Source organism: Patiria miniata, unplaced genomic scaffold (genome assembly GCF_015706575.1).
Source record: "Patiria miniata isolate m_02_andy unplaced genomic scaffold, ASM1570657v1 HiC_scaffold_20, whole genome shotgun sequence".
Lineage (NCBI taxonomy): Eukaryota > Metazoa > Echinodermata > Asteroidea > Valvatida > Asterinidae > Patiria > Patiria miniata.
The window spans coordinates 15658897-15685105 of NW_024037059.1; the positions used below are offsets into that span (position 1 = coordinate 15658897).

At 39.5% G+C, this 26209-nt stretch overlaps 3 protein-coding genes across 8 annotated transcripts in view; 1 reads left to right on the forward strand and 2 right to left on the reverse strand.

The window, feature by feature from the left end:
• Nucleotides 1-41: 41 nt before the first annotated feature.
• On the reverse strand, nucleotides 42-19697 carry LOC119727546 (cyclic nucleotide-binding domain-containing protein 2-like). The gene is made up of 16 exons (XM_038199460.1): nucleotides 19639-19697; nucleotides 12364-12674; nucleotides 6852-7020; nucleotides 6086-6156; nucleotides 5640-5769; nucleotides 5362-5436; nucleotides 3954-4045; nucleotides 3494-3656; nucleotides 3292-3375; nucleotides 2825-3031; nucleotides 2375-2489; nucleotides 1766-1852; nucleotides 1539-1600; nucleotides 1123-1251; nucleotides 788-931; nucleotides 42-479 (listed from the first exon to the last, which is right to left on the reverse strand). The coding sequence occupies exons 2-16, from the start codon at nucleotides 12612-12614 to the stop codon at nucleotides 339-341; spliced, it is 1920 nt and encodes a 639-aa protein (XP_038055388.1). The 5' UTR covers nucleotides 12615-12674; nucleotides 19639-19697; the 3' UTR covers nucleotides 42-338.
• LOC119727547 lies at nucleotides 9494-24703 on the forward strand. Of its 6 annotated transcripts, none has more exons than XM_038199463.1 (19): nucleotides 9494-10482; nucleotides 15918-16056; nucleotides 16541-16611; nucleotides 17246-17429; nucleotides 17556-17630; nucleotides 17780-17868; nucleotides 18216-18289; nucleotides 18529-18584; nucleotides 18762-18845; nucleotides 19304-19356; nucleotides 19694-19774; nucleotides 19946-20006; nucleotides 20359-20563; nucleotides 21183-21313; nucleotides 21817-21828; nucleotides 22403-22516; nucleotides 22745-22792; nucleotides 23172-23261; nucleotides 23813-24703. In XM_038199463.1, exons 1-19 carry the CDS (start codon nucleotides 10268-10270, stop codon nucleotides 23933-23935), a joined length of 1905 nt encoding a protein of 634 aa, XP_038055391.1. In that variant the 5' UTR covers nucleotides 9494-10267; the 3' UTR covers nucleotides 23936-24703. The 6 variants fall into 6 exon arrangements, with proteins under 6 accessions (XP_038055391.1, XP_038055389.1, XP_038055390.1 ...); XM_038199461.1 differs by having other exon boundaries at nucleotides 9495-10482; nucleotides 19292-19356; XM_038199465.1 differs by lacking the exon at nucleotides 9494-10482 and adding an exon at nucleotides 10885-11448 and having other exon boundaries at nucleotides 19292-19356.
• The window catches only part of LOC119727870 (TBC1 domain family member 19-like), a gene marked incomplete at its 5' end in the record, with an annotated part of 8924 nt that continues 7072 nt past the window's right edge, over nucleotides 24358-26209 (reverse strand). Inside the window, one exon of the mRNA XM_038199945.1 lies at nucleotides 24358-25409. Within this exon, the coding sequence (XP_038055873.1) occupies nucleotides 25270-25409 (140 nt within the window). The remainder of the gene's footprint in view (nucleotides 25410-26209) is intronic.

Below are 26209 nucleotides of genomic sequence, written 5' to 3' on the forward strand. Positions count from 1 at the left end.
CACTCACTTCAAAATCAGTGGCCAGTAAACATTCAAAACCCAAACAAAGTTTTAAATCTCATTTTAAGGTAATGCTCAAGTTTTTTGCAGCACTCTAATATGAAATCCTAGTTGCTCTTCATATCATACAAACACCGATGTTGACACTATTGTATACTGAAAGTAGGTGTTTACAAATTCTCTTGAAAAAGTATTGTTTCGTCCCTCTCTGAACTTTCTCCACCATACATTTTTTATTTTCTCACTGGCATATCCGGACCATTAGGTTTTCACGGTGGGTGTTCAAGGGTAGACTTTTGACCTGATGCTATCGCCTTGATGCTGATGATGCTATCTACTTACACAGAGAAGTGAGGCAGTGGTATCTTCTGGCCGTATTTATCAATCAGTCTCTGCATGGTGTGGCATTTGAACTCGTCCCAGTCTGTCTGTTCCTGCAACTTCTGCTGAAGCCTCGCCTCCGATGGGTACGGCCTCAACTGTGGACCAATCAGAGAGTTACTTTAAAATATGGCCGTTCAGACATAGCGCCCTCTGTTGAATGAGACTTCGGGTGAGATGTGTTCTTAAGCACACAATAAGCTTGATTTAAAACTATATTTACTTTTTATATATTTTCTGCTCTTCACTCCCTTAATTTTTTTCAAGTTATTGAAATACTAAAAGGATCAAGTTAGCTAGACCAATTATTGAGTCCAACGACTCTGCAAAAATAAATTAAGCGCTGCAACGGTAGGCCTAAACAAAAAATTATTGTGATAAAAAACACACAATTATTTGGACATACCGTTCGTCTGAGTGATTTCTTGTGATCTTCACTGAGGTGATGCAGAAAGAATCTCTTGGATACCAGAACGCACTCGGCTCCTTCAGATACCAGCGTGACGCTGGGGGCGCCCTCCGTCTCGCCGAACACGAGCGGATTTAAACCCTGTGAATTTAAAATAAGAACAAGTTTTGTTCGGTAACCAGGCCAAGCAATTGCTGTTGGTACCAAGTAAAAGTATCTTTGTGGTTGTTGGGCTTAAATAAACAATGGATGAATTATCTTGCTCTTGTCTCCCTTTTAAAAAGAAATCATAAAAGTTCTTTTTATAAAATTGAGAAAAAAAGTTAACTTACAAAGGTGTCTCGCTCCGTGAGTTTCTGAACCTGGATAAAGATAGCCTTCTCTCCAGACGGGGACGCACACTCCTGGGGCTCCAAGTGCAACTGATCTATCTTGTCTTCAATTAGACTGAGATGTACTTGCTGTGTGGAGATTATGACAAGAACGTCGACTTCGATAAACTGACTGATAAGTAAGACTAGTGAACAGTAAGTTTGCGCCTATGATGAAATCACTGTTATGCTCGTTAAAATAGAAATCGTATGAGCCTAACATTTGAACTGGCCTTCACAAACCCTTGGAAATGTCTTTACACGACTGGAAAAAAAGTAGATGGTAAAATAGACAATTGTCACTTGTACCGTTTAAAATTACATAACACAGATACATTTTACGTAAATAAAATTGAGAAAAAAAATCGGAACTTTACCACTTCGTTTGTGTAAGTTGTTGAAACTTCCTGTGCCAGTGGCGTCGAAAACACAGCCGGACCTGTGAAACAATTCATACATAATTACATGAATAAAATAATGACTGTAGTATTTATTAATGATTCATTATACAATTTCACAAAAAATAATCATACGATATTGACTCAAAAGAATCAAGTATGTTAATGATACCATGAAGCTTAAGATAAGAAAGCATTGAGCTTACTCGTTGTCTGTGCGTGTTGTCTAATGTTTGGTAGTCTGGTGTGCTTGGTGGACTGGCTAGACTCCTTACGGGATCCGGCGTATCTTTCTGGTGATGAAACAAAGCATTTACATTTACATTTACTTTGTTTATCGGGACAGACAGTAAAACCAAGACAAAAAATTAAAGGACAACAACAGAAAACAAAAAGAACTTAACAGCTCCCGAAGGATTGCCCCCAACAAAAGTCTCTGTCGAGGGGCTCTCCTGACTGAAGGGTTCACAAACATTTTTTATTAAATGTCGATCGTCTCTCTGTGTTAAGACATTATAACAGAAAGAGAAAATGGACAATTTTTATTGTTTAAATTTTTGAGAAAGGTTGAGATTCCATGTAAATGTCCTTACTCCTGTGGCATCAAAATGTCTACAAAAAAACTGACACATTCACATACAACAACATATGTATTATCTCGGGACATTCTTTTAACAGATGGTAACTAGTAACTACTCAATTGTTGTCAACAATACGATAAGTGATTTCGTACGTGGATCATTTTACTAAAATCGTCCTATCTACTAAAATCTTGTCCTTATTATAAAGATCATTTAGGGACAAACGTAAAATACCTTTAGCGCTATGTTGTTTATCCGGAGTAGTTAATTCAAACATATTCATGAGATCGGCCCGAGCTTTGAACAATCGTTTGGGCGCCTTCAGTTTCTTGAGCACACGGCATGTACCCTGAAGATGAAGAATAAACATTGAAAGCATACAAGTAAATGTGAGAGCTCTGAATTAAGTTCAATAAGAGTAAGTATGGTCTAACAGCAGGTGAAAATCAAATTTGAGTGATGAATTACTGGAAAGTACTAACATATTTTGTGGTTCCACCCTATTACAAATGTTGTGCTTGGATTAACTTAACTAAGTGAGTCACAACTCCGACTTAGGACAAGAGCTGTGATTTACATCTTAAACAAATTTTGACCCGCTCCTGTTCACTTCTAACAAAGACATTCATTCAAAACACTTCCAATTACCTGAAGAACTACATTTTTAAATCGAGACCGACTCACCGTTTTCACAACATAGATCCAGTCAGACTTGTTACTATCTTTACATATCACCACGCCGCGCCGGAAGTAGGTAAACAAGCACACGCTGGGTTTATCGTGAGGTAGTCTGTGTACTGGCCATCCCTTCAATTCCTCTATAGTCCTGAGATAACGGATGAAGTCTGGTTCCACGCCTTCGCTACGATGCATGAAGATCTCCGTGAAATCCTACATTATTCATGAGAATAATAATAACCGACATTGTTTATTTTTTATTGTCTTCCCGTACTTATAAGCAACACAACTTTATAGATAAGCTTACATATTTTTCATATTTTCAAAAACCTATTCTAACCCGACTAAACTTGTATGAAATGCTCTTAGGTCGAGTCCCGTTAAAATGATGTAGAAATGGGAAAAATAAAATCGTGTGCACAATGCTGAGGAAATTGAAAAGCTGATTATTTTTTTTTAACGGGGTCGCCTACCTCTCTGCCTATTGAGAGAAGCTCAACCGTATCTTTGCAGAACACTGTTGCTTGTCTGGTAGAGTGATGCATAAGTGCCAATTCCTGTCAAACAAATCATAAATCTGTCATATTTGATCGGATATTTAAAAAGAAAAACGTGTCACTTTAAACAGTAGAACCATACATGATGCGAAAAAAGGGAGCATGACTAATGTCTCACCCCAAAGCTGTTCCCGCGTTTCAAAAACGCCACTGTCCGGACATTAGGCTCTGACGTCACTGGGTCAGGTGACGAGATAGTGACCACTGAGGTGCCAGATAGCATCAGGTAGAAACTCTCTGCCTTGTGACCCTGACGGATGATGATACGCTTGGCGTCGAAACTGAAAACAGATTGCACAATAAACGAGATATATGTATATCATAATACTGCGGATTCAGGCATATAAATATAGAAAATATAACTTTGGTAAACTGTCACAAAATTCACACGTAAGTGAGGATCAATGAGTATGAAGCAAACAAAAAAAATGTCACACTACAGTTTGAAAGATATTTCTTTTCAATAAAAAAAATGCTTAGAATTTGGAAGTCAGGACTACTTCTTATGGTTGTTCCCACATTTTACGTGTGAATCTATTTGACTGTTTGAATATTTTAGGCCTGCTAGCTACACGTACCTCTCGTACCAACCAACCATTGCGAGAGACTCCTGCATCTTAATCGGGAACTCACCGAAGGCCTGCACGGCATTCTTCAGAGCAACCAATGCCTAAAAGATATTACACAATCCCAATTTATTACCAAATGAAACGTAATATTACAAAGCCAGAAAAACAACTGAAGACAGATTATGAAACATGAAAAAAAAAACATTATAGGTAAAACTGAGGCACAGCAGATTAACGGGTTTAAAGAATAAAATGCAGACGAGTTCTGGTGATACGAACAATATAATAGGGAAAATGGGAAATTTAAAGTCACACTTTTCAAAGTGTCTTCTCTGGAGATTACTCAAATCATTTTAAATCAATCTATGATTATACAATAACAATGTTTTAATTCTCCAAATGTATAATGACATGTTTGGAATTATGCATCATCGTAACGATTTAATCAATGCAGCTTGTGTTTTCAAAATATTGCAATGCTATACAGTCATGACCTTGACTCCATCTAGCAAAGGTTATTTTTAGACTTTTTTCGTGTCAAGATTTGTTCCACGGCTCCACAAAGTCTGTCATTTCTTTTAAAAACAATGACACTAAAATAACTAGGTACAATGCGATTCACATACCAAAATGCTGGACACAAAGCATTGCGAAATATTACCTATACGCCTCACTCAGAAAAACGCGTGGATCGTAGCGAATGACCACACAGAGCGCAGACTTCAATTGCCATAATTGCCGTGTTATATGAAGATAAAAAATATCTTTTGTACAAGTAATCCTTTTAACGGCATTTCAGCCTGTGGCGTCAAGGGTCAAATTTAAGGAACAAAAGCATCATCAACAATGGGGTGTTGTGGTCCAGTGGTTACGGCGTTCTACTCGTGTGCCGTGGTACATGGGTTCCAATCCTGATGGGGAACATGGTGCTTGTGCTCTTGAGCAAGGCACTTAACTACGATTGCCTCTCTCCAACCAGTGTAGTAAATGGGTACCTGATAGGAAGAAATTCCTTCAATGTTTGAGCGCCGTTATGGCAGCCGTGGTAACGCCAGGGCAATATTGGAGCGCCAGGCGCTTCAATTGTGACGGACATTAGAGCTATACAAGAAGCCATTATTATTATTGTTATTAACAAAAACTGCTGGGCACCAGTAGCAAGCAGTAGGCCTATACATTGCATGCATTGCATGATGTTTTGATTGGTAACCTGTAACCTGTTATTTTGTTGGGCGCATGTTTTTCGTGGTTATTGCTAAGACTCCTCTGTTATAAGCACCGCGAATGTTTGAAAGAAAGAAATGCGATCTGTAAAAATCATCCGAATATTGGCGCGTGGTCACGTTAGCATTATCAAATTTAAATTGTATAAATTGTCATACTTAGTGGCAATAGTTTCGAGATATCTTTTGCTTACCAAATGCACCTCTTCAGCGGTGCGCTCGCTTGGGTACTTAGTGAGAATTCGCTTGACTTCTGTGCTTAGCTGGCCCTACAAGAAACACCATAAAAATGACCAGGTACCGGTAATTCATTAATAAAGCAACATTCATTTTCTACATTCATGAAGATTGTTTACATGGAAAATTGACTAAAATTCCTTACGAAGGAAACATGTCATTTTAGACTAGACGTACGCTTCTTTGAGTCCAAATAAAAAGGAAAAATAACATTTTTGATTGATCAGAATTTCACCTCTTTTTTGACCTTGAAGACAGCCGGATCAAAGACCAGGCCCGAGTTTTTAAGAGCTCCAGCCCCGTCCAGGTCATCCTGAAGCCCGCCTAAGGAACTCAGCTCCGGTCGGTGAGTATCACGACTGAGTCTATTCAAGCAAGGGGAGACAGGAAACGTAGTTGAATTGATCCCTTCAACAAGATGATGGTTTAACTTTATGGGAAAGAGTTTCACAACAGAGAAAAAAAATATTGAAAAAGAACTTATTAGCGTCGAAATTAAGGCCCTGGGCGGTTTTATTTTATTGCCAGGATTGAAAAGAACTTATTATCTTTATGTACGATAGCTTGGCCCTATGTGAGCCATAAAATGGTGGATTTGACGTGAATGATTGTGCTTGACATCTAAAGAAATAATTGGGTTTTTGATGATTTTTAAAGAATGGTTTAAAAATAATTTAGAACCTTATTATGCTCCTCGATACTCGCTGCAAAATTTGGAGCAATCTTGCGGCTCGGCGAAATCTCTTTAAAGGCTGGGGAAAAAATAAAAATAAAACACACTAGGTATTCTTCAAATAGAGTAACATTCACCAACCCTTCACATTCTCAAAACCACTCTGTTTGTATACAGCAGTGCGAATTTTCTGCAATGCTTACGCAAACGGTGTAAGTTACCATGGCAACACCAAACAACCGCCCCCACTAACAATTCATCCGTGCACTCTTTGGGGTGTAAAATTCAATACATGCAGTCAATCAGGTCGACCGTATGGTTTGGAATATCTCGATGTATATTTACTCAGGGTTTTTGTGAGGATCGATAAAAATAGTAAAAATCAAAATGAAATCGGCAAGCATGTCAAAAATTGTGAGTGGTCCTGCGGTAGTTTAGCAAGAAGCTGTATCCGAAAGCCAGCTTTGTGCAGTCAACTTAAATTCAACATAAAATGTAGGAATGAAGTTTAAATCTCATGCCAAGTCTCACGGCGTTCCCATTTCAAATTCCATTTTAAGCACTCTAAACCAAAGAAAGTTTTTTTTAAACAGTTTTTCAGTTGTAGGATTATTTGTAGATGATGTCTGGAAAACTATAAAATTATTTTCACAGAATTTTAACGGGGAAAACAATCTTTAAAATCGATCCAACATTTGACATTGTCTTTGAACATATAGAATGTCTTGATAATCAGTTTAGAAAAGGGGGAAACCCTTGTATCGTTGGACTTACTGTGATGACTTCCTCGAGGTTTTTGCTAGGTTTGCGAACGGGCGGTGACTTCTCCCGGAACAGGTAGCGGCCGAACGGTGGCTGCAGCCGAGTGGTCGGTGTGCCCCCGTCACGCGTGAGCAAGACCGGTGATGATGTCTGCGCGCCAACTCGCTTCCTCTTGCTGATCCTGAAAGTGGAAAAGGGTTATTTACCATAAGCCAAAAATAAATAAAACAAATCTCAAAATCTGCCTGAATTAGGCGATAGTGTCGGTACTCGAAACTTTTTAAATGGGTTGAAAACATAGAAATTGAAAGTGAGCAACAATTAGTGTTTTCCACACGGGCAAGAAACCTTCGTAAGATTCTTTCGTGTAAACAACCAAGAAGTCATCTGTCAATCTTTGTTCCTTGGTGTTGGAAAGATAATAACATTATCACGTAAAGTGTCCCTTTTTATCAATTCTGTGACTAAAAGTTACCGAAGGTGGTGGCGATGTTTGTGTACATATCTATCCATTTTAATAACCATCGGGTCTTGCGATGTCACTTGTACGATGTGTTTTTTAAATTCCGAATCCAAGAGCTGCTTGTTGGGTAGATCTCCTCATAAATTTGACAGAATATCCCTCCAGCTTACTTGATGAGTGTCCTCACGTGCTGCCACCGCTTGATGGCCCGCGAGCGACGAAGATTGGCGGGGACACACCGCGGAGAACCCTCCACCAATGTCACCGCTGCTCGGGTATCGACTGGCTCGGACATGACCTCAGATTCGGCACACGGCCAGCAAAAGAAAAGTTACAACGGCTCAGTTTTCAAGACGATGGAATCGTGATTGCATGCAGTGATGCGATTAAGTTGACTTCCAAGCACAGGAGCGATAAGACTTGTAAATCTACTAAGCTTAGCGAGACGGAAGTAATACTCTTGAACTTGAAGAGGGCTTCTGTGTAACTTCCCAGGAAACTCGCTGAAAAGCCGTGTTGCTCTGTGCAAGCTGCTGAAGAAGTACTCCGACTTTGACGACGAAGGTCAAGTTTATCCAAAGCTTACTGGCATTTACAGAACCTATGGCTTTTATAAAACAATGCCAACTCCACATATTCGAATGAGTACGAACTCAGTCGGAGCTCTTGCTGTAGGTCCCACACAACGCGCAAAGGGCAAGAGGTGGACCAAAGAGGGTCTCGTAAGGTGTTCAGAAAAATTTGGCAGCTGGGGCGACCGTAGCGGCTATATTTACAGAACTCAGTGATTTACTGCCAGAAATCACTTGGGATTGAGAAGAGTCATAACTTATAAGGACCACGCTGTATTTGCGTTGGTGTTGCCAGGGTAACACTTGACCCAGTATTTATAAGAGAAGGTTAAGTTGTTATTAGTTTGTGTGATATTGTGGAGTTCATTTTGCATAATTTTGTAACTTCCTTTGGGTTTGCAGAATAATGATAGCAATACCATCAAACAATTTAATATTGTATGGTAGGTATGTTTGAGCAAAAGTGTTGAATACAGAATATCTGATCATATGTCTTGAGCACGTGCACGACGTTAGTGATCCGTTTAAGCTCACACGGTATCGAATAAAAAAAGGTGTAGAAATGTGATCCGACCGTATCCCATGAAGATCCATGCAACGTTGACGATGCCAAAACAGGTGCGAATTACCTTTTTCCGAGTGATGTACTATTTCCCAAATTTATATAAAACCAATGTTCCACTTACACTCCGGGGAACGCGTTGCCACGACGACGGGCATAGGGAGATCAAGAACGTTCACCTTTGTAGACACACTCTGATGATCACGTGACAGGTACGAAATGAGTTACACCAGACCAGGAACTATAGTCCCACTCGGGTCTACGACATATGTGTTTCATCTTGTGTTTCATTTTGCTCGTAAAGATATTTAACGTAGGCCTATAATATGATTGTATACTGTAGCATTTGTACTTGCAATTGAGAATAATTGAAAAACTTTTATCGTGGGATGGGTCGTTTTCTGGAGCTACTTTAAGATTCAAAACCTTCCCCCAAATATTATACGCATTCTTGAGTCGACATTTCTCCTAAGCGACTTCTTAACAGTTTTCCATTCTTTAAGGCTGATTTACTAATTAAAACCTTTTAATTAGTGAACAGTTTAACCAAAATCGTAAGAACCGAGTTTAAACAGCCATCCAATGTATATATGTCAAAGCCAATTGGCAATATGCTGGTTGAGGATTAAGATACTCAACTACGAGCCTCTTTTATGATGAACCCGCGTAGTTTCTGACTTTAGCCAGGAGATGGCGTAAGGACATGAGTAACAAAATACAGGCCTAATTAAGGAATTTACATTAAGAAATCTTCGACAAAACTTTCAGATTGAAGTTGAAGCCCCGTCAGTTTAAAGACAGTCTTCACCTTCTCAATGATCAATTAGGTTGTCTCTGTTTTTGTGAATGGAAGGGAGGTTGCCACCCACTGTCCACCATTGCACAACACTGGCAGTGGATATGTCTAGATCGATCCTCTCTCAAAATAGCCACGGATGGGTAAAGCGGCTTAGAGGATTACGACAGCTTCTCTTTCACCTGCATTAATTGCTTGCTTCTGAAGATGACAATGGGCGTGTTTACCAATACATTTATAATTCAGCACATCGACAATGCAAACAGATAGGTGTGAATGATAGAGAGATCAGGGGTCTACAGGTTTTACCTTACAGATCGTGTAAGATGTCTGCAAGATCTGGAGTCACGGAGGCAGAATTTCGCCATTTTCGTCACGTCTTGAGTGTGCTTTTCGTCGAGGAGGTGGCTTACATCGTAAACATGTCGCAAAGCATCTCAGCACAACTTCGGATATAAGACTTCGAGGAGACCCGGGAGATGCTCAACTTACTGCTGTCAGCACATCACCAAGATCGTCTAGCATCAGTATCCGTGTTCTCAATCGGGATGACGGTTTCCAGACACAGACAATCAATGATTCCGAAATTAGCATACTTCAAGGACTTTAATTACTGGTTTGGCCAACTCGTCTCATCACAGGAACCGATTACATCATTAATAAAGCGACACTAGTGCTTGTAATTGTCCTAATCTTTGGGAGTTGAGACCTAAAAGATTTTGTAATCTGTCTCATTAATGTCCCGTCACTACAAGAGATTTAAAAATGGGACAGTCTACCTGCTGGATGAAATCAGAAAATTTGCTCCAAGGTTTATTTTGACACCCATCTCATGAGGAGATACTATATAGATGGTTATTCCGAAGTAGCTTCCGAGGCTTCAACATTATTGAGTGTATTCTACGCCGGTTTGAAAATGCATCTCACCAAATGATAAAACTACAACCCCCTTCTAAGCGCTTGTGTCTGCAAAACGTGAACTCACAGTGAAAATTTGAAGCTACTTTGTTTTACTTAAAAGTAGCTTCACCTGTGATGAACTCAATGGCCCACAGGTCTCGATCTCAATCCCTCAGCGGGGCTTTGACCAGCGTCGCGAGCCAGAACAGTACCGGTCAAAGGCCCGGGGACGGGTCGCCTCAACGCACGCCGCCCGGCCGGGGCCTCGTACGCACCAACACTCTTGCATCGATCCGTGAAGATTCGAATAGCCGGAAAGATTTCGGGCGTCGACATAGCACCGTGCCGAGGTATGTAGGCCTAGGCTGTTATGCCTTTGAGGCACTTTGAGTTACTTTCCAGTTTCCAATCATACTTAACAAATTACTTTAGAAAATGCATGTGCTCTTCTCTTTCGACTTTCAGAAGGCTTTTTGTGTTGGATTCGAAACTTCAGTCACTGATTTTTACAAGTTTAGTCAAAAAAAGTCGGGTGCGTGTGCAGCACCTTTTTGAATTTTTAAACGATAAAAACAATTAAACAGTTTAAAAAAACATCTCTTAAAAAAAGTCGTGTGAAACGAAGACAAAATACTGTGAAGTGTCGATGTCTTGAAATCAGTAGAGGGCGCTATTCGAGAAAAGCAGTCTTAACAGAATAGATGACTTCTTGTGTAACTCATCACGGTTTTATCACCACCAACAGTTGGAAAATATGCTCTAAATAGTTTGTGAAGTTTCTGTTGTTGTTCCCGAAACATCCAATCTTATCGTAAAACCAATTTTTCGTACTCTTTGACATTTTTATTGCCTTCTATTTGTTCGACTTTTTGTGCGAAGAACCCGTGAAGATCACCCATTGGTTCAATAAGGTCACTGTGAACAAACGGGCCGTATAATTCCTTAGAAGAAAACAACAGATAAGTGTCGTAAAAAGCGACCTTTACACAGCATATACGATAGTTGAATCACGTTCAACTGTACTGTTGTGTTGCCAAAGTCAAGTCCTTGAGACTTGGCATTGATTCTCAAGCGCCGTGCGTTGGCACGCATCTCCGGGTCAATGAAACCACAACGGAATGACGACCTAACAACCCTTCAAGGATACCGCAAGAAATGACACAAGGGTGAACAACTTAACAAAGACCGCAGGCAATTTCTGGAAAATCACATTCTGGATATTTTCGAGAGAAGACTGAACTTGAAGAGGACCGATTCTGGAGTTCCGTGGTGAAAATGGCTACAGTTCGGAAACAGCCGAAGTATTTGAACAACAGGTAGGGTGTCGAGTTAATTTTGATTGATTTGTTGTTCGTAATCATCTGGTCAAGTTTTGATGATAGGATTTCGTGGCTGATTGGTCGCGTATTGTCCAAAATAGTGTCCAAAATGCCAATGCTTTGTCTGCCGTGACACACTCGGTTTCGTGGAAGTAGTACTATAGTGTGTTTTGCATGTACGCCTACGCGTATCCGAAGGGAATCTGGCAGTCGATCAGTGAGTATGTTGGTAAAAAGTTGCTCCCGATCTACAAATTGTTATGTCTTTCTGTGCGATTGCCGAGCCAAGATGAAATAAAAATGGCGATCTACTCCAGCTGATTGCTTCCAATCATCCGATTCATTTTCTCCGAAGTGTGGTCGTATAGTGAAGACAAGATACGCGACAATTTACAGGGTTCGACTTTAGCGGTAGCCCGCTTGCCAAATGCTAGTCAAAACAGCGGCGGGCTAGTCAAACATTATTGGGCTATGGCAAAGATGAAAGGACAGGAAGAAATATATCATCAAATTCAGGAAGCCACAATGTATCAATTTGTGTCTAATTTTATTAACTGTTTAGTGTTAAATTATAAACATGATTAAGGTCGAACACTGCAATTAAGCATGACCAAGAATTTACCCAAAGAAACCATGATGGCGATAAATGAGAATTTCATGGAATAAATATTGAACAAGGTTTTAAGTGTTCAGAGTGTTAAGGGTTGCGCGCTGGTGTTCAGATTACTTTGGCATGAACTTGACTGAGAATTTGTCAGTCCATCGCCCGTATACCCCGGGGTTATTGCCGGTACCCATTCACACTCCTGTATAGAGAGAGAGGCAAGTTGGTATATCGTGCCTATAAGGATACATGACCATCTTGTTTCAAACCCTTCCCCCTCTGATCACGAGTCACTCCCCAAACCTTACCTTTTTGAATGACAACCTCCGCCTCGATGTCTGGTTCCTCTCGGTGACTGATCTTCATTGGCGAAGTTGCTTCCCTCCCCGAGTTGGCCGAGTCGGAAGCAGAGATCCGTGAATCCTTCACCGGCCCAGAGACCCTCCGCTGTAGCCGGCGGACGCTCCGGTCTCGCTGACCGGCCACGGTGTGTTCGGCCCGGCAAGACCGTGGTGTGTTCTCGTCTGATGTTAGAGTTGTTGGAATCTTTGGAGGACATTCTCTCATCGGTGGCTGTCAAAGCTCTTCATCCAGGTTATTCCGATCTTCTGTTTGAATTCTGTTTGAATCATAATGTACGATTGGGTTCAGCTAAACAAAGCTTGAAAAGTCTGTCATCTATAGCATGCATGCTCTACAACTGGGAAAAAGTTATACTATTAAGTTCCTTGTCTACAGGAGATCCACTGATATAATGTTTCTCAAATGAGAAGCACGGCAATGTATTAACTGACAGTCATCTATTCACTGCCGGTTCTGTGCCACAGATTTTATGTAGAATCCACAAGCGTATAGGAAATTACGTCAGGGATGGCTGAAGTCTGTGTTGTACAGTCAGAGAGCCATAGCGATTATTTACATTTCCCCCTAAACCAAGGCAACACCGCGACACAACACCGAGATGTCTTTTAACAACTTTCACCTTTGATGCCGCCTTGCAGTTGCGGTATAAGTTATCACGAATGCAGTCCAGATATTACATATATCAGTTTACATCGTAAAACTCTGGGGCAAGCGACAGACGTGATATGTTCTTTCTTTTTCGTTCAAGGGCGTTGCAGGTTGTACGTGCAAATGAGAATGATTGATCAGTTAATCAATTCGGCTAAAAATATTAACTAGATGGCTTTTACTCGATTTTGCAACAATTATGGCCCAGCCTTTCACTGTTGGTGCTCTAAATTCAGGCGAACTAATTAAACCGTCACTTTTGCTTTGACAACGCGAACTTTTCGTCCGAGGTCCGGGAGAAAATTCTCCCACGCTTCACCGCCATGGTAACCCCTGTGTCGTTCTGACGTTTCAAAACTCTCTGAACCATTTTTTTCTTTCTCTTGTCACGATTTTATGACAATATGCCTACGTGAGTCAAACAATGGCGCCCGGCCTCTTGCGTATTTCCGGCACACGAAATGGAGGTAAACACCGTTTTGAAATCCAGTGAAGCGTTGTCTTTTTGCAAAAAAGTTGAGTCCATAATAGATGACAATACATAGTTCTCATTCACTAAGACCGGTTTGAAAGGACCTGATATCGTATAATGCCAATGAATATGAATGATGACGTTCTCACGAGAGTCCAAGAGTCACAGACCACTGGTCAAATAAGTATAAGGATTGTGTTATGGTGAAAGAAGTCAGATTCATAAATCAAATAAAAGTCAAAGTTATTAATTTCTATTTTACAAACGGATCAGTCCTTTTCATTAGATTATCAAATAAGCCAGGGTGTCAATATAGGGCTACATCTCAAAGCAACTCAGTTGTGGCGCCCATGCACCTTTACATGTTCACCAACTGCCCAGAACAAACTGTCATATTCTTTCAATCGACTGAAAGTTCCGTCCACTTTTCCCTTCAATCACTTAATTGAGTCGAGGTCTGGGTCTAGCACCTCATCGACCCAGTAGAAAGCTTTCCAAAGTTGCCTGTTGCGGAGTGCCCCTTCCCCATCGCAACATAGTCCAAGAAATTTCCCCTGCAGGGATCTTCTTTAGATTTTCCTTTCTTCCAAGCACCTATCAGATCGATTTGAACGGCTTGCACAAAGCAAACTTTGCCTCCAAACATTAGCATATCGAATCCAGAAGAATAGAGCAATGAAACATTGAGTATTTGGAGACAACTAAGCCGCTCTAAGATCAATATTTTGAACAAATTGTGTACTGACTTCGCGGGAGCCCAATATCCTAGGAACAGTTAGATGCACATCATGTCCGCTGGGACGTCGACATTTGAGTGAGGAGTGGTGGTCTTACGTTCAAGTTTGTGTGTTCATTCTTCACTGAACTATAAATTATGCTCATTTTTCAAGACATCCCATCTCAGTCTTAAGATGGAGGATAAACAAACAGCACACGATCGACTCCGAAACAGGTAATCTCGTCTAGACATTCATTTGCAAAGGAATTTCCTTGAGAAGAGATGGGCACATGCGAAGAGCCGGTTTAACGACAGCGTTGTTTTACCACTAAAGACTTTACTTGTCTATTATTTCCTCAATTGTAGTACAAAATTGGTGTACGACCTGATTATCTTTTCTGATAACTGGATAAGCATCAGACAACTGAGTGAAAAATTATACTATCGAAGTGCTGTCTTCAAGAAAACTGGCGACTTTAAAATACTTTGCAACAAAATTTACCACAGTAGGCATATATGGAGTTTTCAAACATTCTGGGAAACGTTTTGTTTATTTCTTTAAGTAATCGGGATGATCTCTCTTAAAGGTAATCTTTTGTTAGTCCATCAAGTCTAGAGCCTTGCAACTGTTATTTAGTAAGATAAATGCAGAATTTAAGTATAGTGTTGAAGTATAGATAATAATCTATCCAAAATGAAAACTGGATAAACTAAATTTAAGTTAATCACATAGGTCCACTGTTATTCTGAATGACTTCGTTAACTATACTCAACATAAGCACGACATAAGCAATGATGATGGCACATCGTTCACGTTGATTTGGCAGTAAATCTCCCATTGTGTGCTTTGTTGCCTTGGGTGTCCCATGGTGTCCTAAGCCTCTTTTGGATCCCGTGAAGGGGACACAAACGAGACTTTACCACAGGCGCTTTCATTAGAGGGAATTTAATTGTGTCTATACAGTTGTCGGTTTAGTTAGATCATGCGGAAACTTTGAAGGACTATCATCCTTTGTAGGGATCCTATAAATTTCTTTTGGGGCATAGGGGACTGTTGAGGGGAACACAACCTCTCTCTGCAAGTTGACCACATTACAAGATGAGGAACGTGCTGTAATGTTGGGTCAAACGGAGGGTCTGCTCTTGAAGTTTGGCAGAAGTTCTTCGATATTGGAAAATGAGATGATTTACAGTCAGTGCAGGCTTTTTTGGTGACCGTGGTGGTTCTGTGAAGCATGATGACCTCATCTGGAATACTCTGAAATTTACGGCAGGCGGGACATGTGACTGAGTGGTGTCTACGTACATGACGTATTGCACGTAACCAGCTGACTGATGATAGCAAGAATTTTACGGAATGTAACAGACTAAAATGAAGTGAGTTTATGATGCCACGGATACAACTTGTTTGTTACGATCATCACTGTTCCGTTTTCTTTGAAGAGAAGTGACAAGCATGGAAAGTATAACTCGACTAAAACATCGAGTAAACGCCTGTGGTTCTCAGAACCAGAGAATCACTTCATGTGGAACATCCGCAAGACGTTTCCCTGTGGACTATCGACAGGATCGAATCTAAAATATCGTCTGTAAATCTCACTTTCCCCCAATTTCCTCATTTTGTCACTGTTTGAAGTTGATGATTTGTGTGTGATGTACAGGAGGGTAGCGGTTGTGTCTCAGTATGACCGCAAGCACGGAGGCTCATCAGCGGGTAGTAGGCCGAGTCTGGGCAGGCGGAGGACTACGGCGCTGATCGAGGAGGAGCTACTCAAACCGGAGAAACCGGCCGGACCCACGGTGAGTCAAATAAATTTGGCCCATAGTCATAGAACTGGGGACATATTCTAACTAAAGAATAGAGCATGACCAAATCTTGCTCTGCAACTTGTCAAACAAGATGTTTTTTTGTTTAGAAGATAGGTTGCTCTCCAATCTTCAAAGGGGGGGGGGGTATCACCATGGAGGAAGAAATAGACTTGTATCACAGTACAACATTTTCCAGAAAGGCCTCTCCTTTTTGTTACTCAAAAACTATACTGACTGGAAGTAAGACTGAGAATGGTAAAAGAGTTATTTTACCTAGCAAAAATGAAAACAGACTGAGGGGTTATATTTTACGAACCAAACTTTTGAAGACTCAGTCATTACAGAAACAATTGTTTATGACGATTCTACATACTATTCATACAGGTTGAAGCAATGAATCTTGTTATAACTTTACAATATCATAGAAACAAATATTCATAAATTTAAATACATCTACCATGTTTTCTCTTAACAGCCGTACCAACGATTTAAATTGAAGGCCAATGCTGTTCGGTGGCTGTGCATGGCTTGCCTTAGCTACATGAGGTGAGTGTCTGTGACAAACCATTTTATAATGAAAAGATGATAATTAAGTACAATCAAAATCTGGAATCTCCAACTAAAACTTGGTGGTAAAGTTGGTACAGCACCAGCATGATGTTCAAGAGGTCACATGTTCAAACCCTGCTCCAGTCAATTTCTTCGTTCAATCTATCTGTATTTAAGTTAGTGTGTTATTACTGTGTTAACCACTTTAAGGCGCTTACCACTTTAAGGTTTGAAGGAATTCAACAAGGCTTTCAGATTTAAAGGGGCAAAGGAATAAATCCTTAGATTTTTTTTATCCATGTTTGCAAATGGTCTCTTAATCTTCTTTCATCCAATCCGATTACGGAGGAAGGACATCCTCTACCATCAAACGAGGCTTAAGAAGGGCCTCTTATCACAAGAAACAAAATGGGGATTCTCGGTTGGGAAGAGCCCGAGAAGATTTGACGATGATGATATAAAGATAAACAAAAACATATATGACAAGACAGTATTCTCTATCTACTCAGGATGACGAGTTAAATCCCGTTATTTCTGACATCTGTTGTATTCAACTTTGTCATTACAGACCTCATTATATATCTTCACATTATTTTTTTCCCTGATGTAAAATTCTATCTTTTACCCCCAGGGCTGCATCTGAGAAGGCCCTGAAAGGAAGTCTCTTGGAGGTGGTTCAGAACATAATGACTCAGGCAGAGGCAGAGGCTCGACGGACGGGGAACGATGGCTCGCTACCCCGTGGCATCATCAGCTCTGCCTACCCGGATATGACATTTGATGCTTCGGAGTTCCAACGATTCTCAAAGAGAGGGGTTGGTTTTCGAATTTTCGAAAAGTTCTAGTTCTTGTAAAATTTTTAATTCACAGGTAACTGTACGTTTTGTGGTTATTAATGCGAGACTCAGAAATTTGATTCACATTTGTCCAAAACTTTGCAGGAGGGAATCCCGAAGAGGATCAAGGATTTGCTGAGGGTGCCAGAAGAGGAAAGGACGCAGGATCAAATTGACAATGTAAGTAATAAAACAGTAATTGCCATTTTGAATTAATCATTCGTAAAAGAAAATCATTCTTGTGCATTTTTTTCAAGACTTGAAGCAGTTTTTGAGTGAGAAGAAACTGAGAAAGTTTTCTACCTCTTTTATTCTCTCTCAAATCACAGATTGTAAGGAGTATGCAGCACGTTGAGGAATTTGCCAAATATCCCCCTGAAGTTCAGAAGAAAATGTGCGAATATGCCTGGTATGATGAGTAAGTGAGAACATCTTTGTTTTCCCCCTAATGTTATTTCCAGAAATATTGAGAAGGGATTTATGGTTTGGCAGAGAAAAAGGCGTCTCACATCATGTTAGAGAAAATTATTGTTCTTCGAGTATCTAAAGAAACAATTAATGTTTTTATTATATTGCCACACACAAAGTTGCTGCATGAGCTTTACTCGCATTCAAAAGGAGTTTACGTATTTTGACCTGTGGCAAGTTAATTATTTAGTTTCGCTGCACCAACGTTTTCCACCAGTTGACTAAGATTTTAATTTGAGACAAATTTAAGGATATACCGTATAGGAAGAGTGTGTCATTGTCTGTGTTTCATATTAGATATGGACCCAACCGTTTAGTCATCAAAGAGGGGCAGGAGGCAGAAGGACTCTACATTATCCTGTCCGGAAACCGTAAGTTATGTAGAGAGTTTTTAAACTAATTTGTGGTTTCTTTAAAAGCTAGCTAAACAGGTTATCAACAAATTTAGGCTTCTATACACTTTTCCCAGAAGGGCTGTTATTTTCCATTTTGGGGGTCTGCTTTGTCAGTTTGACCATGGAGCAACAATAGCTCCATGGTTTGACAAAGATTGTGAACAGATGATGTGAAAATATGTGTGTTTTAATTTTAACAATTTGATTTTCAACAGTGACGGAAACCTTAGCTGGACAGACATATCTGTTGAAGAAGGGTGACAAGTTTGGAGTAAGTGGGCCTATTCCTTTTTCGTTGACACCATTTCCAACAGTTGAAAAATATAATTTCAATTGTCAGCTTCAACACCTTGTGCACAACTTTAGAAACTTGCAAGATTTTGTTTTAATCCAATGTATCTTCACTTTTTTTTAATGGTCTCTTTCACAAACTGTATCCCCTATGTAGGAGAATGACCTTATCCGAGGGAGTAAGAGGACCAGCTCAGTCATGACCAAGAACAAAGTGGAAATGTTCTGTCTGCACTCTGAGGTAACTCCCCCATCAACTGTTGCCCTCTCCCCCCCCCCCCCCCCCTCACCCAAGGTGACCAACTTGATCTTGGGATACATGGGGATTTTAGACTGCTGATATTGGGGGGTGTCTGATATTATGGTGGTACACAAATACATGTAATAGTCAATCACCAACATTTTTGGGTGGGTTATTTCTTGTTCCAAAAAGTACAAATTTGACATCAGATGTTCTTCCCTTGTCATTTTCTTTACATATTTTGAAGAATCTGTACTATAAAAAATAGATTGAAGTATTACCTAAGTTGGTATTTGGCATTTCCATAATCAACATAATTAACGACACTGGTATAATTAAAGAAGTTGTATCTAAATTTTAATTTCAGTATGTAAACAGTTTTTATTTACTATGCTTGCTAACAATTTCTTGGTTGGTTAAGTTGATTATTTGTTTTATCTTTCAAGGACTATGCTGAGGTCTTCGATACCAAATTAAACATCAAACCGGAGGACTGCATGGAATATCTCAGGTAGGTGTAAAATGACAAAAATTATTTCTTTTGTTTATTTTAAGCATTTGAAATCTTCTGTAAATGAAACCATTGGTTTCTCAAAAAAGTCTACAGCCACTGTAGACAAAAACTGAAGAAAACCTTAAGATGAAATGTTTAGTTTTAGACTTCCTTATGCAAATCTTGTAACTTCCACCACATTCTGGATCTGGACCAATACTACAAACAAACTCCCATTGTGGGATGTAGGGGCTGTAGGTGAACATTTTGGATATGATTTGTGAATCTAGCATTACTCACCTAAATATCTTATTAGTTTCTTGATGTTTCTCCCTCCTCTTGATGTTTAATGCAGCACTATTCCAGTCTTCCAGATGTGGGGAGGTCTCAGCAACCTCCTTGACTCCCCTGTCAACTGGGGCATACAGAACTATAGGTAAGATTCTTTTTCTTAGCTCCATAATAGCATAGAATAAGAACCCTACATCTTCTGAAAGTTATGGTTCTGTCCATCAGAGTAATCTTCTCCCATGACCAGTTCATGTGTTTGACAAAATGGAGTAATTAGGTTTGATGATTGAAATTTGTTGTATGCTTTTCTTTCCAGACCAGGCCAGGTGATTGTCCCCGACAGTAACACAAATGATTGGATATATGTTGTGAAGTCGGTAAGTAAAGCGGTTTATTTACTTTATAGTCAGGGTGAATTTTCTATTGGATAAGTTTTTGTCTGTTTCAAAGTCACAAGTTTTAAAAGTGTTATAATCTTTACCACAGAAAGCAAAGTAATTGATCATGGCTTTGCAAAAGCTGACCCTGCAGAATGGCTTCTGAGAACAGTTTTAAGTATTTGTTGGCTTTTTCTCAGGCAAACTCTTTCAGACCCTTTGAGATTTTTGTAAGTAAATTTCCCATCGAAAAAAAACCCCTCAAATGTAAATTTGATTTTGAGTACCCCCAAAACATGACAAATGTTTAAAAAAAAAAATCAAGAAAAACAAATTGATGGTCTATGTTCAGGGTACCTGTGATGTCCTGAAGCGTCTGGTTCCCGGAGTCTGTGCCATGGATCCCACTAGGAGAAACTACAAGGAATACAAGAAGGCACTGGGAGCTGTAGAGATGAGCAAGATACATCACAGCATGAGACCAGGGGCCAACACCAAGGTTATACCACAGATCAGGACGCCTCAGGATTCTGCCGGCTCACTCAAGGCTGGGAAAGGTAGCTAAATCAATCTAGACAGATCAGAGTAAAGTCACATCAAAAGAAAAATGTCAGTGTTGATACTGTACTGGCTTATAATTTGAGCCAGTTTTGCTGGATTATATTTTACTTCTATTAATTTTCGACTTTCTGCTTCAGTGTCATGGATAGAGACAAGCATTATAATTTTAGTTTCAACAAAAATGGCAACAATTGGGAATGTTTGGGACCCTTTGTCCCCCCCCCCCCACTCCGATCGGTCCCTAGGGAGCATGTGTGCATTTGAAAGGCAGAAATCTTTAACTCTAACCCCCTAGGGTGTGTGAAAAAATAAAATTCGAAGATTCAGGACTGTTGGGGTTGAGGTAGTTTACACATTTAATAACTTCAAAATATTAAGATATTTTAATATTGAAGAAACTTACCCAATCTTCCTTTGTTTGCACTGTCCTCTCATAGCAAAAACATTACAATGTTGTCAGCTTTCTCCTAACCTGTCCATTTCTGTCACTTAGTACCTGTCTTACATCCCTGTTAAACAACAAACTCCAAAAACCACATGCGCTCTGCTGTGCACTTTGTCTAAAATGGGATATATGAACCCAAATTAAACTACTATTTCTGTGTTCCTTTACAGCAACTTTCTTGACGACACCCAAACCACACAGTGCCGACAGCACTAGCTTCAAGCAGAGGCAGCCAATATCAGGCATCACAGACAGCGTCATGGAAAGAAGACACAACCTGAAACCCGGCATGTGGACGGAGGTAGGTCCAAGTTCAAACTAACATTAAGGAATATCAAACAATTTCGGGAGAAAATTGAAATAATTTGATTTTAAAAAGTGATATTTCCTGGAGTTTATCTCTAGGCCCTTTTTGTCCCCTCCCCTCCAGTTAAATATCATCTTTTAGTCTTCCACAAATAATCTCAACTGTCTGTAGAATGCGACATTCTCTTTAACTGTCTTTAGAATCTGTGTGTTCTCTCTTTTTTTTGTGGAGACACCACAAGACATGCATGCGGCAACCAGAGTTGCTAGTACAGTATGGAGTTTGCAATGTGTACTCAAACTTGCGAAATTTGTGCAGAGTGTTGTACTTCTGTGTTACAGTCTTTTATTTCTTAATCATTGGAATTTCTGGAGTTCACAACTTCCAGTAGAGAGTAGAATAGATTTTCACTTGTAGTTTGTTCTATTTTGATAAACATAGACTAACTTGTAGTTCTTGTTTTTCTTCTCATTTTTCTATCCCTTCAACTCTTGTAGTCTCTGGACAAGGTACCAGTTAGTTTTCTTTCGATTTCTTTCAGCACTAACTTGTTTTGCATCACCCGGTTTGTGCATTCATTTGCATGATTCCACTTCATCAAATCATCCATCAGGCTTCACTCACTCATCATCAGTTCATGTGTTGTTTTTTTTGCGGGAATACAAGATATGCATGCAGCAACCAGAGTTACTAGTATGGAATTTCCAAAGTGTACTCAAACTTGCGAAGTTTGTGCAGAGTGTTATATTTCTGTGCTGCAGTCTTTTATTTCTCAATATTGGATCTCACACTGCATTGGTTTGTTGCATCTATGACTTCAGCGGGTAACTTCACAAAGTGTGCCACATCTTACCATCTACCACTACATTGCATGTGATGAGCAAAAGTTCTAACATGTTTTTTTTTTGCAGTACACCATACACATTTCTTTTATCAGTCATGTGCTGTTTGGAGAACCAGTTTAATCACTTTAAGAGTGTGCTCTGTACGTCTCAAAGGGAAAGCATGACACTCATTGTGTGGAGCAAATTTTAACCCACCATTTCTTCCTCATTATTGAGTACCATTTCTGTTGATTTGTAGAAGCCACGGAAGATGCTTGAGAGCAGTGGATTAAACGGCTGCATCAAGCGTGGTAGTGAGCTGGACATTCCGTACTGTGTGCGTGTTGCTGAGCTAGAGGGAGGAGATGTCTTTGTGAGTAGACTGTAGGATGTTCTATAAACATGGATTTGTGCTTATAGATGAGTATTAAAATCTGAATCTGCACATTTCACAAAGTTTATCTGTTTTAAACTGGGACTAGAATGGCCACAGGTTTTACAATTGGCACTGAATCACAACAGCTTAATATACTTTTCATTTATTCTTCAGTTAACAGAATCGCCTGATTTTTTTTATATTTATCTATTTATTTCATTTCAGGGGTTACTTTCAATCTTGCCCTCGTTTAAGGAAACAAGTGTGAGCCTGGTAAGTTTCCGGTGATTTTCCTACTTTTTAAATGTAAACAATTTCTTGAAACAGTTCTTAGACGCTTTTGTTTCTCCTTCAAGTGACAAACCTCCTGCAGGCGTGGTTAACTTATGTAGCTAGAAAAGTCTTGAATAGAATGACTTACCTATACATAGTGCTCTCATTTGCATTACAAAACTACACATAATAACCTTCAGTAATCCCTTGGGTAATTATTAAGTTTGACGTTCATTAAAATAACGAGATCTACTTCCTAACATTACAGCCAAACAAGCAGTCCTTCTGAAGGGTTTTTAAGTCCCTAAAAATTTAGGTTAAGATGTCTACCTGCAAACTGTTTTACATTTTAAAATGGGAATGTTGTGTAATTATCTAGGTGAGCCAGGGGGCTGAAGCCATCCGAATCAACAAGGCGTTCTTCCTCAAGTACACGGATGAGAGAGTATTCACACAGATTGAGATGAGGGTAAGTACCCCCAAACATGCTACGATGATAGAGACACATTGTATTCACGGCAAAGATGTTGTCTTTTTAACCACTGCACTTGAATAATTATTTTCACGCTTTTTGCATACAGCAAGCTGATATCAGCTCAACGTTAATGGTACACTCTTTTTAATTCTGTCCAACAAAGGAAATTAATTCCGTAGCCAATGATGTCATAAAAAAATTTTAAGCCACCAATTTTATAACATTAAGACGTACCATTCTTGTGAAATATCAAGAACGGTGATATATTTCTTGTGAAACTTCGAGATTGATGTAAATGGCCATACACAGGCAAAATACCCATTCAAAGGCCACAGTGAACTGTGTCATGTTCTTGTCTTACTACTGACAAGAAACAGAAATCATTATTAACATAATTACCAATTGCTGTACAAATATTTACAAACTTTTCATGCAATGGCTGAAGGGGCGAGGGAAACAGAATTCCCCAGCAGTTACATAACCAACTCTTTTATTTGAGGTTAACTCAAGAAGGGTGAAAACAATGTTTCCTCCTTGAATTTCAGTATGAGCCGTACCCAACCCAGGATGAGTGCTTGGATGACCTTGACGTGACCTCGCAGTGGGAACGATTCAAGGTAGTGGAGGTGGAGAAGACACTACACCGAATAGCCTCAGCACCAAGATGACCTCCGTGGAGTTAGTCGGGTGCAGTTTCACAAAGCTGCTTACAGTGTGACATACCATTTGATCCACACCAACACAGTTTGCTGAAATCCTCCTGTAATTGCTGTCTTACCATTAAAATTCACAGATAATTTTAAAGATTGTTTAGTCCATTAAGCTACCTTTCCATGATGACCTGTTTTCTGCCTTTTTTGAGTATGTTGCAAACTTAGTTCAGCACTTGATGCATACATACACCTTAATCAACAACAGACAACAAAATCTGAAGGTGCTTATGGAGAAAGTGCCTTCATTCTGAAAATAAACCATTCACTTTGCTGCTAAGTAGCAAAAGCCTGATAAAAATAACTTTATAAATATGTATTCAGACTTTTTAAAGCAATCTAGGTTAATTTCATTGAATCAAGCACAATATGCCAAATAATCTGATGATTTATGTAAAGTGAGGTTTTATTTATGAACTATTTACATACATATGTACAAATGAATTTTTGAGTACACTAATTAAGTTGTGAACAGCACTGAGTGAATCAGAATCCATAATATGTGTAAATTAAATATTTATTTAAACGGAAAGAAATTACAAAAGCATTTACATACAGTATTATGCAGCTTGCAATAGATTTTTTAATGCAGACACTTATTATGAGGCTGTTATGTAAAAAAAAAATGTGTAAATAAGAATTTGCAATATGTGTTAACTTAAAGTTGTATCAAAATATCAAAATATTCCAAAAAACCAAAGAGTATTAAATCATTTTGCACGAAAAGTTTACTTGTTTCCTCAGTTTTAATGAGTAGTTTGGACTGGCCTTTGAGACGCTTACATTTTCTTTTGAGGTTCACCATTTTAAATTTGAAAACTAGATGTTTTTCCAACTTTCGCTCGGGAGGTAACACACTGAAAATACAGTGTTTATAACGTCGAGGAAGGGCAAAAAACTGATTTGATTTACATCACCCCGACAAAAAATTTGATCTTATGAATAGTCGGAAATTTAACCAAATATTTTGAAGTGTGTGCATGCAAAGAGTTTGGCAAAAAAGACCATTTTTGTTTAAATGCAGCGCTGAAGTTAAGAAACTCAACAATTGCTGAATGTATCCTTTCCCTGCTATTCAATTCTGGTTTATTGCTGGAATTATTCCCGAAACATTTGGCTGGCGGTTATCTGCTACAAACCAGACAAAGAATTTGACTAGAATTTCCTTGACAAAAAATTGACAAGAAGGCCTTAGCTTTGGCAACTTTGTCACTTTTGTAAAGTTTGCAACATAACCCTCACCTTCTGATTTCTGGAGAAATTTGGCCAATAAGAAGATGGGGAAAGGAACATCACGTTGGGAACATGAAGATCTGTGTGATTGGGATAATCTGAAGTGTTGAGATGTCTGCCATGACAGCATCTGCTGAGGCGAAGGATGACGTCTCCAGCAGATTGACGCGTCGGAATGCAAAGATAGCTGCTGCTGCCACTGTAGTATAAAAAAAATAATACAATATAGCAAATTCGCAAGCTAGTGGTCTTTAACAGTTTCTTTCGGTAGAAGCCGCTCTTCTGAACAGCAGAGAGCAATTTTAATCAAGGAAAATGAGTTAATCAGCAGCTGAGTGACGCAAATTATGCCCAACAGCAAAGTGGGAATCCCTCATCCAACTATTGTCAAAAGTCATCATGAAACCTAGTCCGAAAATTTGGGACTCTCAATACTGTGTATGAGAGTCCCAAAACTTAAGGTACTGAAAACATGCAATACAAGAAAACAGACTGGCACATTAAACAACCAGTCCAACAACTCTTTAGTACTGCATCTATCAACTGTCAGCTGACTGTGCCAAAAGAAATATTTAGGATGTCGGGTACTAGGTCACTATTTCTACACATTTCTCCTTAGTCAGGCACCAGACTAGTGACAATGAATGAAGAAGTCAGTCTTGTCAAACAGTTGGACCATGGATGGACATGTACAAGTCTAGTCTTTAGCCTCATTTTGAAATCATTTGACTTCCCTCTCTTGTGCAAGCCACTGCCAAATATTGAAGAAAAGTCTCCTTTAAAAATTGAATTGAGTCTTCAAACTTGGTTGGTGAAATACTGAGGAACTTTTCTTTTACCCAGTAACAGTTTTGGAGAAATTTGCTGGTTAAAGAGTGAGTACAGTTGGCCTGGTCTTCTTTTGCATCGTTTTGAGCAGTCCAGGTCCCAGTCTGCATGAAACCTACCTCTGGCTCCCTGCACATAGCAATACTCTTCTGATATACGCTACTAAGATAT

Bases quoted from the DNA above. Each gene is read 5' to 3' on its own strand.
- LOC119727547 (XM_038199461.1), top strand. From the start codon at position 10,268: ATGAACTCAATGGCCCACAGGTCTCGATCTCAATCCCTCAGCGGGGCT. The intron at 10,483-15,917 runs GTATGTAGGCCT...TGTGATGTACAG, and splicing joins CGACATAGCACCGTGCCGAG to GAGGGTAGCGGTTGTGTCTC. The intron at 20,564-21,182 runs GTAGCTAAATCA...GTTCCTTTACAG, and splicing joins CTCACTCAAGGCTGGGAAAG to CAACTTTCTTGACGACACCC.
- LOC119727546 (XM_038199460.1), bottom strand. From the start codon at position 12,614: ATGTCCTCCAAAGATTCCAACAACTCTAACATCAGACGAGAACACACC. The intron at 3,657-3,953 runs GTACGTGTAGCT...ATCTGTTTTCAG, and splicing joins ATGGTTGGTTGGTACGAGAG to TTTCGACGCCAAGCGTATCA. The intron at 1,252-1,538 runs GTAAAGTTCCGA...ATCTCCACACAG, and splicing joins CAACTTACACAAACGAAGTG to CAAGTACATCTCAGTCTAAT.